Here is an 18413-nt window from a genome sequence, read left to right on the forward strand (position 1 = left end):
TTGCAATATAAAAAATAAAGACTCCAAGTTTTGACTTCTATTGGGTTGAAAGCATGACATTCATTGAGATGAAAAACACTAGAAAAGGAACAAATGTTGTAATACTTGTTGTAACAAGTTGTCCTGGATTGTAACATTGCTAAACATCCTCATTGCACAGACAGTTCCCCCTCTCTCTCAAGAATGATCTGGCCTCAAATGTCAATAGCGTCAAGAATGAGAAACCATGGTTTAGAGTTATTTCCTTTGACTTTGGCCTTTTTTAGCTTTTGTAGCAGGCTTCTCTTCCTTCTCTATCACTCACAATTCTGTCTTTAGCCCGCTTCTCTTTTCTCTATATTTTCTTGGGGATGTAATCCTTTCCCATAACTTCAACCACCACATCTATCTTACTGTTTCCCACATCTATATGTCTAGTCCCAACCACTCTTCTAGCCGTAGAATCTTGTTCCTTCTGATTTCCCCATCACACATTTCTATTAACCTACTGCTACATTTCCTGTCTTTATTAGTGGCATCTGATAGAAAACCACAGGGTCATTTATATTCCAAACATTTTCTGAGTATCTAGTTTGCAAAAAGGGCTGTGCTGTTACTTGGAGGAAAGTAGTGATGGTGGAGATGAGAGGCAATCACGGTTAATAAGCACTTTAATTGCATATCTATGATTATGGTGATATTTCTGCAAAAAAATTATCACCTGGAAGCTAAAGCTCAAAGTGTTTAATCAACTACTTAAATATCACAAAGCTTGCATTTAGCAGAAGATTTTGAAAGTTAGTTATATTTTTGTATTAAGGATTGAACTATTTCCATTAAAAAAAAAAAACACAAAAAACGAGTACACTTACAACCCAGCTATTCCATTTCTGGGAATTTATCCCCAAAACCCAAAACACTAATTTGAAAGAACATAAGCACCACTATGTTCATTGAAGCATTATTTACAATTGCCAAAGTATGGAAGCAGCCCAAGTGTCCATCAGTAGATGAGTGTATAAAACAACTATGAGACATTTACACAATGGAATAGTATTCAGCTATAGAAAAGAAGAAAGTTTTACCCTTTGTGACAGCATGGATGGATTTGGAAAACATTATGCTAAGTGAAATAAGCCAGTCAGAGAAAGACAAATACCATATGGTTTCATTCATATGTGGGATCTAAGGAACAAACTGACCTAACAAGCAAAATAGAGACAGACTCATAGATAAAGAGCAGGCTGGAGGGAGTGGTGGAGGTGTGGAGGTGTGGAGGGACCCAGCAAAAAAGAGGAAAAACTCATTGTGGTGATTGGGGAGGGAGAGTGTGGGTAGAGGTGGAAGAGGATATAGGGGGATAATGGTAATGGCAAAGACAATACAATGAACTATTAAAAAATTAAAGACAGTGCTGGAAATGTGTGGTGTAGTTTGTCCATAGCTTAAGGGAGATGGGTGTGAATGGTGAAGTTCCAGTGGCCTTTCTTCTAAGCCAATTTGTACCCTCTCCTAGTTATTTACCACATATACTAAAATATAAAATGCTTGTGATATGGAGATGAATCATTATTTTCTATAACTCTAGGACAAAATAAACATTACCAATTAAAGCATGACATACCATGAATTCTACCAGATTTCCTGGATATCGAAATGTTTTAAAAAGGTAAGTCTTCAGAAGTTTCTAATCTGTTACAATATGAAGAAAAACGTGATATTAAATTCTGTGACATACGGTAAACTTATTGCCCCCATTCAATTTCCAAGGTCAATGTTAGTGTGCTATTCTGCACTTGAGTCAACTAATACGTTTGTGTATTGTTTTCTAAACGTTCGGAAGTAGTTCCATAGCTTTGTATTTTGCATCTACAACTCGATGTTAAAGCACTTAGCTCTTCAATAATTTCTTTGTTCCCTCCCCTAGCCCCTCACACTCCACGCCGCATTACAATGCACACAAAGTTTACAGGCATAGATTGTATAAGACAGCCCATAGATTTAGTTACACTATGGGGAGAAATGATGGAAAAACATTATATTATATAAACGCGTCGATTAAGACCCATACTCATAGAAACGTTAAAATGGGGTAGGGTAAGGAGCTGGGGCGGAGGCAGAGAGGGGATATACGTCTCAGGATACAGGAAATACGGTAAGAGAGAAAGCCGGAGGAAGCTCTGTGTCTGGAGGGGACCCGGCGCCATCTCAGGTCTCTTTCCCTCGCTAGGGCCCACCACAGAAAACTGACGTCCAGGTCCTGTAATCCTTATGGGGGACCAACCTTGCACCTCCGGGAGATCTACGCTCCCACCTGGAAACACGCGGGAAATCAAGCCTCCGAAAAAGCGCTGCCTCCTAGCTCCACGGTGGGATTATCCGGAAGGGACCCCCAACGGAGGTAGTACCCCTCTCCCCTCCGCACCTCCTCCTGCATCACCCGGCCTGAAGTCGCACCCTCCTCCTCCGGAGAAGTAGTAGACTATACTTCTCCCACCCTAAAACAGGTCAGATTCTTCCTCTCTCATCTGGGACATTCTGGCTCTCTGGAAGTTAATTACGCGTTTCATATATCGCCTTCCCGCTTTTCCTGATCTCCCCACGATTTTAAAATTGAAGAAAGAATATGGAGGCATTAAATCATTCTTCCACAAAATATGCTTGGGTGAAATTTTGGATATTTGATGATATTAATTATTTTTATTATGTTAGTTGTGATAATTGTGGGTTATATTAAGAGGTAGGCTTAAAATGTTATGGTTGAAAGTACTGTAATTTAGTGGGGTTGAGGTGGGGGTTAGAAACAAAAGGTTCATAAGTTGATAATTATGAAAGGTAGGTGATGTATTTATGGGGATTCATTATAATGTTCTCACTACTCTTGTGTACATTGGAAACTTTCAGTTTAAAAATGCTTTAAGATGAGTAATGACAATGTATTCAAGGCCTAATTCCCCTGCCTACCACTGTGCTAACAGAATGTATTTATAGAGTGAGCTATAGAATTATGTGATCATTTCCCTGTGTATGGTGGGAGAAATTATAAGTAAAAACAAAGTTACAATATGATGAGTTAAACCGAAGTGCCATAATGTTTGCTTGTTCAAGGTATTCAGGAAGCAACCTAGGATGGACCCAGTCATTCTGCCTGGTAGTAATCATGAACTTTCAGAGAGGAAAAGGGAAATTTGGGTGAGCCTTAAAGGGTGAGTGACATCTGCCTTGTGAAAGGGGAGAGAATGTTTTTCAGGCCTCATGTTTGGAGAACAAAAGCCCCAAGACAGGTTTGTTCTGGGAACAGGTTGGCTATAACTCTGAAATCTATGAGAAGGACTATGAGGTGAAACAAAATATTGTAGGGCCCTAAATATTCTGCTAAGGAGTATGCAGTTTCATCTGTAAGCATGGAAACCATTGATGATTTTCAAGCAAGTGATGTATTTTAGGAGTCTACTATTTTACTGTCAGAGAAACAAATCTTCTGTTTACATGAGCTTATAGAATGCAAAAAATAAAACCAAATCTGATGTAAGCTTCACAGATCCTTGTAATCCAAAGGAGACAGGGCTTTTACTTTCTTCATTCATGCAATAAACCTCTCTATGAAGCCCTTGCAATGGACTATGCATTGTGCTGGCAGCTAGAAGGGATGATGACCAAGGCATAGTGCCTGCTACATAGTAGGAGTGAAACAGATATTTGAATAAATAAACGAATGATAGGACAACAGTGACAACTAAGGGTGTTCTGAATGTAGGGCTTGGTGGTATTGCATAGAAAATGAAAGAGCTCTAGTTCACTTGAAATTACTGCTAGATCATTCCTTACAGCCTGAATTCCCTCAACTTTAGTTCTATATCCAAACAGGTAGTGGTGGTGGGTAAGAGAGTATAGGAATAGCAGTGCTCAGTTAGAAAACAAAGGAGGTAATATAGGCCAAAAAGTGCAAGAGCTACATAATTTCCTCCAGTGGTTCAAATCATTGAAAATTGTAATAATAATAAATACTTACTGAACATTTTTATGTACCAGATACTATTCTAAAGGGCTTCCATAGTCTATGCTTAGCTATGCAATAAACTCTAATGTAATATATATGCTTATAACTCTTTTCCATGGATCATAATTGAAATGGGAGAATGGTGGAGCATAAGGACTTGAGAACGCCAGGGGAAAGAGATAAACAGTAACAGAAAAATTATTTTACCTTATTTATTATTTTTCAGTCTTTGAGGGATTGCAGTATGACTCCATTTTCTTGGTGCATTCGTAACATAGTTTATTCAGTGAAGACAACGAAGATTATTGACAATGCTACCCTGCTTTTCCTGTTGTCCTGCACTGGGAAGTTGTGATTTTTAAGGTAATGTCTTTACCAAAAATTAAGGGGAGAAGAAAAATAAGAGTTGATTATGACATTAAATTAATTTTGACATTACAAATGACTAGCCAAACAAAAACCAAAAATCTATTACCAAATGATAAAACTGAAACCATTTTCTATGCTATATGGAACCATATATACCACATAACAATGTTACCTATAATCTGTTTTGTTAGATTAAGTCCTTATTACTTTATAGTTTCTGTTGTTATTATGAAAAGTATATTTTAAATCACATTTTCTGATTATTTCTGGTAAATGGGAACATGATTGGTATATTTACATACTGATTTTACATGCTGCAACCTATCTTAATTCTATTTATTCTGATGATTTATGGATTCTCTGTTAATTATATTGGGAATAATGGCAAATTCTTTCTGTCCAATATTTTTTGCTCATCCAATATGCTTAGAAAATTTTTAGCTTGTTTTCTGTACTAGCTATGATCTTCAGTACAACAAAAATTAGTAGAAGTGATAGAGGATTTCCTTGTTTTGGTACTGAATTTACAAGGGAGTTTTACAAATGTTTCATTATTTTTAGTAGATTTCATTTTTCATCTTAAGGAAGTTCCCTTCTATTAACTTGCTGAGAGTTTTTCTTGTGAATGCGTATGGAATTTTTTCTCCAGATACTTTGTAAATATTTATTGCCATGATTATATGTTTTTTTTCTTAATTAATATGACAGCATGACTGTATGATAAATTATGATAATCAATTTTTAATAACATCTCCTGGTTTTGGTTTCAGTAGGTCTTACAATTGAATATTTTGTTTTTTATTTTAGTAATTTTTGGTTTTATCTATTTCCTTTACTTTCTGTTTCCTCTTCCAATTTATTTATTTGAACTTTTAGCTCAGTAATTTTCAATTTTCTTTTCTAAAATAATTTATGACTATAAATTTTTCACTATGTTCCACTTTAGAAGAATTTCACAGGTTTTTATATGTAGTAACTTATTTTCATTTAATTATTTTTTTAAAATTAAATAAAATAATTTTATTTTATTAACAATAAAATTCAAGTACAGTTGTCTGCATATTTTTTTTCTCATGATTTCTTTTTGACTCATGAGTTATTTGTTTTTTTTTAATTTACAAACGTGTCTTTTTAAAAATCATATTGTGAAATCATTAGTTCAATTATAGATGAACATCTTATTTTCTGCTGTTTAATGTTTTTTTATCTTTCAGGAAATAAAATCCAAAATTATACACTGGCTCTTCATTCCAATAGATTTTAAAAATATAAAACTTTTTGTTTCATTAAATACATAGGAAAAGAGTGATATTATTTGATGGTGGAATTATTACTGATATTTATGCTTATGTTTTTAAACTTTTTTATTTTGATCTAATTCTACACTTAAAGAAAATTTGTAAGAATATTACAACAAACTACCATATACTCTTTCCCCAGATTCACCAATTAACACATTGCCATGCTTGCTTTATCATTCTCTATTTCTATATCTTTATCATTCCACTTCCTGCTCCCTTCCCTTTTTTCCTCTTCTCCTCCCCCACCTGTTTCCCTTTCCTCCCCCTCTTCCTCTCTCGCCTTTCTTTCTCCCTCTCCCATTTTATCTGTCTGAACTATTTGAGAGTAACTTGCAGACATCATGCTTCTTTACCTGTAAATACTTCAGTGTATATATCCTCAGAACAATGTCTTTCTCTTGCACAAACCTCAGTACCTGTGACAACATAAAAATTTGATATTGTTCCATAAACATTTATTGTCAAGATTACATACTCATACTTACTGGAAAATGGATGCGTTTGGGAAAACATATATTTCAAATGGACAATATAAGTTGTGTTCTTTTTTCCAGCTTTATTGATGTACATTTAACATAGCATTTTTGTAAGTTTAATTGAATTATTTGTTATACATATGTATTATAGAATGATTAGCAAAATACAGTTAGTTAACATATCAGTCATCTCATTGTTACCATATTTCATGTGTGGTTAGAACTTTTAAGATCTCCTCTCTTAGCGACTTTTAAATATATAATACAGCATTGTTAACTATGGCCACCGTTCTATAGTATAGTACTACACTATGATGATAGTTGTGTAACTATGTATAACTAAATATAGTGTAGTATAATGTACATAATGCTATACACTAGATCCTGAAAAGTTGTTATGGGTGAAGGTTTATACCTTTTGACCAACTTTGTCCATTTCCCCCACCTTCTTGCCCAAGGAAACCACCAATCTACTCTCTCTTTCTAGGAGTTAGGCTTTTTTAGAGTTCATGCATAAGTGAGATGAAACAGAATTTGTCTTGGTCTGAATTATTTCACTTAGCTTAAGGTCCTCAGGATTCATCCATTATGTCAGAAATGGCAGGATTAACTTTTTCTGGCTGCATTGTGTGTATAGACCACGTTTTCTTTGTCCATTCATCTCTCTGTAGACATTTACTTTGTTTCAATATCTTGGTTATTATAAATAATGATACAGTGAATATTGGGGTGCAGATATCTCTTGTCAATAGTAATTGCATTTCCTTTAGCTATAGTCCCAGAAATAGAATTGCTGAATCATATTGTAGTCCTATTTTTAGTTCTTTGAAAACCTCCATACTGTTTTCCCTAGTATGTGTAACAATTTACATGCCTACCAACAGTATACAATGATTCCTTTTCCTCCATATCCATGCCAGCATTTATTGCTTGTCTTTTTCATTCTAGCATGTGAGATATCTGATTGTAGTTTTCATTTGTATTTCCCTGACAATTAGTGATGCTGAGCAAATTTTCATGTACCTGTTGGCCATCTGAATGCCTTCTTTGGTAAAATGTCTATTCAGGCCCTGTTCACCTTTTAAAAATTGGATTACTTATTTTTTTCCTATTGAGTTGTATGAGATACTTATATTTTGGATGTTTTTTTATCAGATATGTGGTTTGCAATTATTTTTTCTCATTACATAGGTTTTCCTTACAATCTGTTGATCATTTCTTTTGCTGTGCAGAAGCTTTTTAGTTTGATGTAGTCCCATTTGTTTATTTTTATTTTATTGTTTTTTCTTTAGGTATTATGCCCATTAATTCATTGCAAAGACCAATGTAAAAAGCTTTTTCACTATGTTTTTATTCTAACACTTTTATGGTTTCTCGTCTTACCTTAAGTCTTTAATTCATTGAGGTGAAGAAATTTTTGTGAGTGGTGTAAGATTGGGCTTCCATTTCATTCTTTTTTCATGTGAATAGACAGTTTTTTCAGCATTATTTATTGAATAGACTATCTTTTCTCCATTAAGTACTGTTAGCTTCCTTGTCAGATATTAGGTGACCATATATGTGGGGGTGTATTTCTGGGCACTCAATTATGTTCTATTGGTTTGTCCTTTTTACATCTGTACCATACTATTCTTTTTTATAAATTTTTGTTAAAGTATAGTAGCAATACAATATTGTATTAGTTTCAGCTGTACAGTATAATGATTCAACATGTATATGCTTTACAATGTGATCACCACACTAAGTCTAGTAACTATCTGCTAACATATCAAGTTATTACAATGTTATTGATTATATTCTCTGTGTTGTATACTATATCCCCATGGCTTATTTATTTTACCACTGAAAGTTTGTACTTCTTATTCCCCTTTATATTTTAACCTATCCCCCAACTGCCTATTCCTCTAGCAACCATTAGTTCTCTGTATCTATGAATCTGTTTTGTTTTGTTTTGTTTGTTTTATTTTTTAGATTCCCCATATAAGTGAAAGCATAAAGTACTTTGTGTTTCTCTGTATTTTACTTAGCATAACACTCTAGATCCATTCATGTTGTAGCAGATAGCAAGATTTCATTCTTTTTATGACTATTATTCCATCACATGTGTATCACATCTTCCTTTTTTAAAAGATTTTATATATTTACTTTTAGGGAGAGGGGAAGGAGGGAGAAAGACAGGGAGAGAAACATCAATGTGTGAGAGAGACATCAATCAGTTGCCTCTTGCATGCCCCCAGCTGGGAACCTGGCCTGCAACCCAGGCATGTCCCCTGACTGGGAATCAAACTGGTGAATTTTCAGTTCTCAGGCTGGCACTCAATCCGCTGAGCTACACCGTTCAGGGCTGTATCACATCCTCTTTATCCATTCATCTATCAGTGGACACCTAGGTTGCTTCCATATCTCAGATATTGTAAGTAATGCTGTAATGAACATGGCGGTACATATATCTGTTCAATTGGTGTTTTAGTTTTTTTCTGTCAATACTGAAAATTGGTGTTTTAATTTGTTTTCTGGTAAATACTTAGAAATGGAATTGCTGGGTCATGCGGTAGTTTTATTTTTAGTATTTTGAGGAATATCCATACTGTTTTCCATAGAGACTACAACAACTTACAATTCCACCAAAAGTGTATGTTGGTTCCCTTTTCTCCTCATTCTTGCCAGCACTTGTAATGTTATTTGTTGCTTTATTGATGGTGACCATTCCAACATGTGTGAGGTAATAATCTTATTGTGCTTTTGATTTGCATTTCCATGATGATTCGTGATGTTGACCATCTTTTCATGTCTATTGGTCACCTGCATGTCTTCTCTGGAGAATGTCTCTTCATGTCTTTTGCCCATTCTTTATCTTTTTTGTCATTGAGTTGTATGAGTTCTTAGTATATTTTGATTCTCAACTACTTATTGGAAATGTCATTTGTGCATATCTTCTCCCATTTAATAGGTTGTCTTTTTGTTTTATGATGGTTTCCTTTGCTGTGTAGAACCTTTTCAGTTTTACAAAATTCCACTTGTTTCCTTTATTCCGTTGTTTACCTAGCTTGAGGGGACATATCCAAAAATATATTACTAAGAATGATGTCAAATATTATACCACCTATGTTTTATTCTAGAAGTTTTATGACTTCTGGTCTTACATTTAAGTCTTTAATCTATTTTGAGTTTATATTTGTAGATGATATAAGAGAGGTGTCCAGTTCTTTTCTTTTTTTTTGCATGTATCTGTCCAGTGTCCCAAAACCACTTGTTGAAGGTACTGTCATTGCTTCATTGTATATTCTTGCCTCCATTGTCTCAGGTTAGTTGACCATATAAGTAAGGGTTTATTTTGGGGCTATTATGTTCTATTGATGTATGTGTCTGTTTTTGTGCCAGTACCATACTGTTCTGATTATTATAGCTTTGTAGTATAGTTTGAAATCAGGGAATGTGATACCTCCAATTATGTTTTTCCTCTCTCCAGATTGCTTTGGCTATTTATAGTCTTTTGTGGTTCAATATAAACATTAGGATTATTTTTTCCAGTAATGAGAAGAATGTCGTATGTATTTTTATAAGGATTACATCGAATCTCTAGATTGTTTTGGTTGTATGGTCCTTTTAACAGTATATCCTTCCATTTATTTGTGTCTTCTTTTTTTTTCTTTCTTCAATGTCATAGTTTTCAAATCATCTCTTTGGTTAAATTTATTCCTTTTTGGTACTATTGTAAATGGGATTATTTTCTCAATTTCTCCTCTGATCATTTGTTATCAGTGTACAGAAATGTGATGGATCTGTATATTGATTTTTGTCTCCTGCAACATACTTGAACTCATTTATTAACTATTAATTTTTGGTGGATTCATTAGGGTTTTCTATATATAGTGTAATGTCATCTGCAAATAATGACAGTTTTACCCCTTCCTTAGCAGTTTGGATGCCTTTTATTTCTTTTTCTTGCCTGACTTCCAGTTCTAGCCACAGAAACTGGGGTTTCCTGGGTGATGCAGGCTAAGGTCAACCCCCATCTGTGTTTTTCCTGGGGCACCCTACCTGAGCTATAAAGCAATCTGAGATGTCTGCTACTTGTGCTGGGCTTGGGGGTTACCAGGCAAAGCCAAGTTGTGAATCTAGGGTTGCTGCTAGTGCTGGCCTGGGGCTCACTGAGGCCAGCTGTTGCTTATTTGAGAGGGTTTAGAAAGTTGTGCAGAATGAGCCAATACCAGCGATTCATATGAGAAAGCAGGTTGGATGGGCCCGTAGATTGGGTGGGGCAGAGTCTCTGGGGACCTACAAGGCAGATCAAACAGTGTTAGCCAGGTTGATGGAGTCTCAGATACGGCACCAGCTTGTCAGCTCTGTGGCTCTGTGAGGGGAGGGTTTAGAAAAGAGACAATGGCCTCTGATTGCCTTGATTTCTCCCAGTATGCTACTGGTTTCTCCCACTATGCTACTGGTGCCTTTCAAGCTGCTACCCCAGTGCTGGAGTTCATAGAGAGTGAGTCTGAGTCTGTGAGTCCATGTGTGGGTTCTTTAAGGGGAACTTCTTGGGGCTCCAGAAGTTTCTTTCACTGTCTCAATCCCTGCTGATTTTTGCGGCCAGAAGTTATGGAGACTTACCTTCCTGGCACTGAAACCCTGGACTGAGGGGCCTGGTGTGGTGCTGTGACTCCTCACTCCCAAGATACCTCTCCTGAATTTTTATCCACCACACATGGTGGTGGGACCAGACTGTTTTGCATCTGCATCCCTCCTACTAGTCTAGATGGATGTGGTTTCTTTAATTCCATAGTTGTCAGATTTTCATTCAACTTGATTTCTGATGGTTGTGTGTGATGGTTCTATATTTTGTAATTTTGTTGTGGTTTTGTGAAAAGGTGAGCCATGTCTGTCTATGCTGCCATTTTGACCAGATGTTTCATTGCTTTTTAGTCTATTTTGTTTATTTCCTCCATGAATTTTATTATTTCCTTCCTGCTACGTACTTTTTTTTTTCTTTTACTAGTTTCCTTAGATAAAAGGTCACATTGTTCATTTGGGATTTTTCCTGTTTCTTGAGGTAGGCCTGTATAGCTATAAACTTTCTTCTTATAACTACTTTTGCTGCATCCCATGCATTTTGTAAGGCTTTGTTTTCATTTTCATTTGACTCAAGGTAGTTTTGATTTCCTGTTTCAGTTCCTCTGTGATTCATTGTTTATTTAGCACCATGTTGTTTAATCTCCACATACTTGTGTTTTTTGCCTTTTAAAAAATGCTCGCCTGAGAATATATTTATTGATTTCAGAGAGAAGGGGTGGGGAGAGGGAAAAGGAAAAGGAGAGGGAGAGGGAGATCAATGTGAGAGAAACAGCAATTGGTTGGTTGTCTCCCTTATTGCTTCTACCAGTCACTGAACCTGCAGCCTACATATGTGCCCTGACAGGGAATTGAATCCATGACCTTTTGGTTTATAGGATGATGCTCCAACCAATTGAGCCACACTGGCTAGGGTGTCCACAATTTTTAAATTTTATTTTACTTTTGTTTTCCTCCTGTAGTTAATTTCTAGTTTCATGCTATTGTGGTCAGAAAATATGCTCAATAAATTCAGTCTTCTTCAGTTTATGGAGACTTTTTGTGGCCTAATATATGGTCTATGCTGGAAAATATTCCATATATACTGGAGAAAATGTATAATCTGCAGTTTAGGGATGAAATTTTTTAAAAGATTTTATTTATTTATTTTTAGAGAGGGAAGGGAGGGAGATAGAAAGAGGGAGAGAGAAACATCAGTGTGTGGTTGCTGGGGGTCATGGTCTGCAACCCAGGCATGTACCCTGACTGGGAATCGAACCTGCAACACTGGTTCGCAGCCCGCGCTCAATCAACTGAGCTACGTCAGCCAGGCTAGGGATGAAATTTTTTATGAATGTCTGTTAAATCAATCTGGCTTAATATGTGGCATTTAAAACCATTATTTTCTTATTAATTTTCTGCCTGAATGATGTATCAATTGTAGTAAGTAGGGTATTAAAGTCTTCAACTACTACTTTATTACTCTTTTATTTTCTGTCTTTATGTCTATTAATATTAGCTTTATATACTTGGGTGCTTCTATGTTGGGTCCATATATATTTACAATTGTTATGTCCTCTTCTTGAATTGACCCCTTTATCATATGGAAAGTCATTCTTTGTCTCCTTTTATATTATTTGTTTCAAGAGTATTTCATCTGGTATGAAATATTGCTCCCTCAACTTTCTTTTTCTTTCTATTTGCATGGAATATCTTTTTTCCATCCCTTCATTTTCAGTTTGTTTGTGTATTTTGATGTAAAGTGAGTCTCTTTTAGGCAGCATATATTTTTATCCATTCTGCCACCCTGTGTCTATTAATTGGAGTATTTAGTCCGTTTACATTTAAAGTAATTATTTATAGGTATGTGATTATTGCCTTTTTTAGGTTTTTTTTGTTTTTCTTGTTCTTCTCTGGTCCTTTCTTCTCTTGATATCTTCCTTTGTGGTTTGTTGGTTTTATTTAGAGTTTTTTAAGGAGTTCCTATCTTTATTTTATTTTATAATTTTAAAGATATTATTTATTTTTATTTTTTCTTATTTAAAGTATATTTTATTGATCATGCTATTACAGTTCTCTCATTTTTCCCCTCCTCTTTATTCCCCTCTGTCCTGTACACCCCCTCCCACCAGCATTCCCCCGACTTAGTTCATGTTTTATGTATCAGTTCTTTGGCTTCTCCATGTCCTGTACTATTCTTAACCTCCCCTTGTCTATTTTGTACCTATCATTTATGTTTCTCATTTCCTGTACCTTTTCCCCCATTCTCCCCTCTCCCCTTCCCCACTGATAACCCTCCATGTGATCTCCATTTCTGTGATTCTGTTACTGTTCTAGTTGTTTGCTTAGTTTGTTTTTGTTTTTGTTTTAGGTTCAGTTGTTGATAGTTGTGACTTTGTTGTCATTTTACTGTTCATATTTGTGATCATCTTCTTTATCTTAGATAAGTCCCTTTAACATTTCATATAATAAGGGCTTTGCACCAAGGAGTTAATGAAAAAATATTTATTCAGACTGGTAGGTGTGGTGGAGAGGAAGCAATGGCAGGCAGCTTCTGGAGAACCAGGTCCTCCAGGTGGGTGAGGTGGTGGCTGATAAACCAGGAGGAACAACTGGAGAGGGAGACAGGTCGAGCAACCCAGGGTACCAGTGAGGGAAAAGAAAGCCTGGCTGTAAAAACCTGTGGAGGTTTTGGCAGCAGGAGAAACTCCTCGCCTCACAGGAGTTATTTATTTATTTTTAGGCAGAGGGGAAGGGAGGGAGGGAGAGAGGGAGAGGAACATCAGTGTGTGGTTACCTCTTGCATGCCCTCAACTGGGGACCTGGCCCACAACCCAGGCATGTGCCCTGACTAGCAATTGAACCAGTGACCCTTTGGTTTGCAGGTTGGTACTCAATCCACTGAGCCATACCAGCCAGGGACCTATTTTTATTTTTGATGTGTTTATTGTAGTTTTTGTTTGGTGGTTACCATGAGATTCATATGTATCAATCTATATTTATAAGCATTTAAGTTTGGGCCCATTTTAATAGAATGGCATTTTTACTCCCACTCCCTACTTTATGTTTTTGATATCATATTTTAGATCATTTTGTTTTCTGTATCCCCTAACTACTTATTGTAGCTATAATCTGAGTTAAAATATATTTTTTTCATTTTCTTTTTTTAAAAGATTTTATTTATTTATTTTCAGAGAGGGAAGGGAGGGAGAGAGAGAGAGAGAGAGAGAGAGAGAGAGAGAGAGAGGGACATCAATGTGCAGTTGCTGGGGGTCATGACCTGCAACCCAGGCATGTACCCTGACTGGGATCATTTTCTGATTATATTACCTGAAGTAAGCTATTGAACTTCTGAGTCCAATTCTCATCTCTGTAAATGAAGATAATAAATACCTATAACATTTGAGTCATAAGGTGTTTTGAAAGTCAAGTGACATAAGTAAAATAAAAGAACTATGTACATGTAACAATATATTGAGATAAATCTTGCAATTTTAGTTTTGGCAGAACTCCCAAAGCAGTATATGTCAACTCCTCCAAGCTTGCATATTCAGCCATAACACCATCACACTTGACCTGCAAAAAGGTGAATGAAAGCTAGTTTTGTGACTATTGCCCTCAACCATAAAGAGTGTATATAAGGGTACACAAGGATAATAGATGCAGACATTTTTCTACAGGTGGACAGTATGTACTCCATGCCCTCTAATAAAGGTGAGAATTAATGCTTTTTAAAATATAGGTAATATTGGCTTATAACATTATATAAGTTTCATGTGCACAACATTATAACTCAACATCTGTATTTACTACATAGTGCTAACTATCAAAAGTATTGTTTCCAATTTCACCATAAAATTGACCTTTTTTATCCTCTTCACCTCTGCTAAAGAATGATCTGTTGTCTGCTTCTATGAGTTTTAAGATTTTATTTATTTATTTTTAGAGAGAGAAGGGAGGGAGATAGAGAGAGAGGGAGAGAAACATCAATGTGCAGTTGCTGGGGGTTATGGCCTGCAACCCAGGCATGTACCCTGGCTGGGAATTGAACCTGCGACACTTTGGCTTGCAGCCTGCACTCAATCCACTGAGCTATGCCAGCCAGGGGAGTTTGTTTTTTTGTATCCTACATGAGTGCAGTCATATGGTATTTTTTCTCTCTGACTTATGTCACTTAACATGATATTCTCAAGAACAATCTATGTTTTCATAAATAGCAGGATATCACCCTTTTCTATGGCTGAATAATGTGTATGCATATGCCACATTTTTATTTATTTGTTTTCATACCTTGGCTATTATAAGTAATGCTGCAATGAACATAGGGGTGCATATATGTTTTCATATTCTTTGGATGAATACCCAGAAGTAGGATAGCTGGATGATATGATAGTTTTAGTCTTATTATATTTTACCTATCTTCCTATAGTTTTTCTTAATGGCTGCACTCATTTACATTCCCCCAACAGTAAATGAAGTTTCATATTTCTCTGCATCCTCCCTTGTTTCTTGTCTTTTTGATGATAGTCATTCTAACAGGTGAGGTGATATCTCTCTGTGGTTTGGATTTACATTTTCCAAATAATTAGTGATATTGAACATCTTTTCATGTGCTTGTTGGCCACCTGTATGTCTTTTTAGAAAAATTTCTATTCACCTGCCAATATCATTTATTTATTTTTATTTATTTTATTTTTTATTAATATTCAAATACAATTGTCTCCATTTTCCCATCACCACTTTCCCCTGCCACATTCACCCCCACCTCCCACCCTTATCCTACTCCCTTTTGGCTCTGTCCATGGGTCCTTTATACATGTTCCTTGATAACCCTTTCCCTTCTTTCCCCCGTTATTTCCCTCCCCTCTCCCCTCTGGTTACTGTCAGTTTCTTCTTTATTTCAATGTCTCTGTTTGTATTTTGCTTGCCTTATATGTTTTGTCAATTAGGTTCCACTTACAGGTGAGATCATATGGTATTTGTCTTTTACCACCTGGCTTACTTCACTTAGCATAATGATCTCCAGTTCCATCCATGCTGTTGTGAATGGTAGGAGTTCCTTCTTTCTTTCTGCTATGTAGTATTCCACTGTGTAAATGTACCATAGTTTTTTGATTCATTCATTCACTGACGGGCACTTTGGCTGTTTCCAGCACTTGGCTATTGTAAATTGTGCTGCTATGAACATTGGAGTTCATAGGTTCTTTTGGATTAGTGTTTCATGATTCTTAGGGTATAATCCCAGCAGTGGAATTGCTGGGTGAAAAGGCAGTTCCATTTTTAGTTTTTTAAGGAAATTCCATACTGTTTTCCACAGTGTCTGCACCAGTCTGCATTCCCACCAACAGTGTATTAGGGTTCCCTTTTCTCCACAGTCTCACCAGCACTTATTGTTTATTGATTTGTTTATGATGGCCATTCTGACCTTTGTGAAGTGGTTTTCATTGTGGTTTTAATTTGCATTTCTCTGATGGCTAGTGATGCTGAGCATCTTTTGATATGTCTGTGGGCCCTCTGTATGTCCTCCTTGGCGAAGTGTCTATTCAGGTCCTTTCCCCATTATTTATTTATTTATTTAGAAGGGAATGGAGGGAGCAGGAAAAGGAGAGAAATGTGTACAAGAGAAATGCTGGTTGGTTCTCAACTGCAACCCAGGCATGTGCCTTGACTGAGAATTGAACCAGCAACCCTTTGGTTCACAGGCCTGCACTGAATCCACTGAGCCACACCAGCCAAGGCCATCTGCCCATTTTCAATAAACCTGTTTGGGGTTTTGTTGTTGTTGAGATGTATGATTTCTTTATATGTTTTGGATATTAACCTCCATTGGATGTATGGTTTGCAAATACATTTTTTTATTTGGTAGGTGGCCTTTGCATTTTGTTAACTGTCTCCTTTGCTGGGCAGAAGCTTTTTAGTTTGATGTAGTCCTACTTCGTTATTTTTACCTTTGGAGTCAAATCCAAAAGGACACTCCTGAGGCTGATGTTGAGAAGCTTACTGTCTATGTTTTCTTCTATGTGTTTTATGGTTTCAGTCCTTATATTAAATACTTTAATCTATTTTGCATTTTTTTCATGATTTTACTTATGTATTTAAAGAGAGGGAAAGGAAGGGAAAAACAGAGGGAGAGAAATATCAATGTGTGGTTACTTTCCGTGTGCACCCCACAGGGGACCCAGCCCGCAGCCCAGGCATGTGCCCTGACTAGGAATCCTTTGGTTTGCAGACCAGCACTCAATCCACTGAACCATAGCAGCCAGGGTTTGTTTTTTAGTATGTGTATGGTATAAGATAGTGGTCCAGGTTCATTCTCTACCATGTGGCTGTCTAGTGTTCTCCATACCATTTATCCTTTCCTCATTGTATATTCTGGGCTCCTTTGTTGTAAATGAATTGAACATGTATGTATGGTTCTATTTCTGAACTCTGTATTCCATTGCATTGATCTATGGGTCTGTTTTTTTTTTTTTTTGTTAGCCTCATCCAAGCACATGTTTATTCATTTTAGGGAGGGAGGGAAGGGGAAAAGAAAGAGAGAGATAGAGACAGGGAGAGAAACACTGATTGGTATGCACCCTGACTGATGACCGAACCTGCAACCCAGGCATGTGCCCTGACTGGGAATGGAACCTGCAACCTTTCAGTTTACAGGATGATGCTCCAACCAACTGAGCCACACTAGCCAGGGCCTATTTTAATGTTAATGCCATACTTTCTTTATTACTATTGCTTCATGATAAAGTTTGAAATCAAGAAGTAAGATACCTCCAGCTTTGTTCCACTTTCTGCAGATTTCTTTGACTATTGGGGGTGTTTTGTTATTTCATAAAAATTTTAGGATTTTCTTCTCTTTCTGTGAAAAATGTCAATGAATTTTTGCTAAGGATTGCATGAAATCAGTAGATTGCTTTGGCAGTAGGGATATTTTCACAATATTTATTCTTTCCATCCATGACATGGATTATCTTTTTATTTTTGTCTTCAATTTCTTTCAATAATGTCTTATAGTTTTTAATGTACATGCCTTTTACCAATTAATGTTATACCTAGATATTTTATTATTTTTAATGCTAGATATTGATTATTTATTCCTAGATGTTTTATTTTGTAAATGGTATTATTCTATTATTTTCTCTTCCTGATATGTCATTATTAGTGTATAAAAACAGCAGATTTTTGTATATTGATTTTGTTTTCTGCAACATTATTAAATTTGATCATTTATTCTAAAAGTTTTGGGCATAGTATTTAGAATTTTTATTATAATTTGTTATTAACACATAATTGACATAATATCCTATTTGTTTCAGGTGTACCTCATAGTGATTGATATTTATACACATTCTGTAATGATCCCCCTGGTAAGTCTAGTTACCATTTCTAACCATACAAAGTTACTATAGTTATTGACTATATTCCTTATGCTGTACTTTCAATTTCCATGATTTATATATTTTGTAACTGGTGGTTTGTACCTTTTAGTCTCTTCACCTATTTCACTCATTCCCCAATCTCTCTCCTCTCTGGTAGCCACCAGTTTGTTTCTCTGTATCTGGGAGGATATTTCTGTTTTTTTTTAAAATCATATGGTATTTGTCTCTCTCTGTCTGACTCACTTCACTTAGTTTAATACCCTCTGGGTCCATCCATGATATCACAAACTTCATTCTTTATATGATTAAGTAATATTTCTTAATATATGTATCCTAAGAAGAGAAATTTCTTAATTTCCCTTTCCAT

The 18413-nt window shown here is 35.9% G+C and overlaps 1 protein-coding gene across 3 annotated transcripts in view; it reads left to right on the top strand.

Annotated features, from left to right (window-relative positions):
- Positions 1-2131: 2131 nt before the first annotated feature.
- Positions 2132-18413, top strand: part of NBDY (negative regulator of P-body association) — a 34930-nt gene continuing 18648 nt past the window's right edge. The window contains exons 1-4 of one of the 3 annotated variants that reach the window (XM_036016999.1): positions 2132-2486; positions 3096-3185; positions 4206-4342; positions 17984-18034. In XM_036016999.1, coding sequence (XP_035872892.1) covers positions 2251-2457 — 207 coding nt within the window. In that variant the 5' untranslated portion in view covers positions 2132-2250 and the 3' untranslated portion in view covers positions 2458-2486; positions 3096-3185; positions 4206-4342; positions 17984-18034. Of the gene's footprint in view, positions 2487-3087; positions 3186-4205; positions 4343-17983; positions 18035-18413 lie in introns of all 3 variants that reach the window. The other 2 variants (XM_036016998.1, XM_028523058.2) reach the window with 2 other exon arrangements.

Source organism: Phyllostomus discolor, chromosome X (assembly GCF_004126475.2).
Source record: "Phyllostomus discolor isolate MPI-MPIP mPhyDis1 chromosome X, mPhyDis1.pri.v3, whole genome shotgun sequence".
Taxonomy (NCBI): domain Eukaryota; kingdom Metazoa; phylum Chordata; class Mammalia; order Chiroptera; family Phyllostomidae; genus Phyllostomus; species Phyllostomus discolor.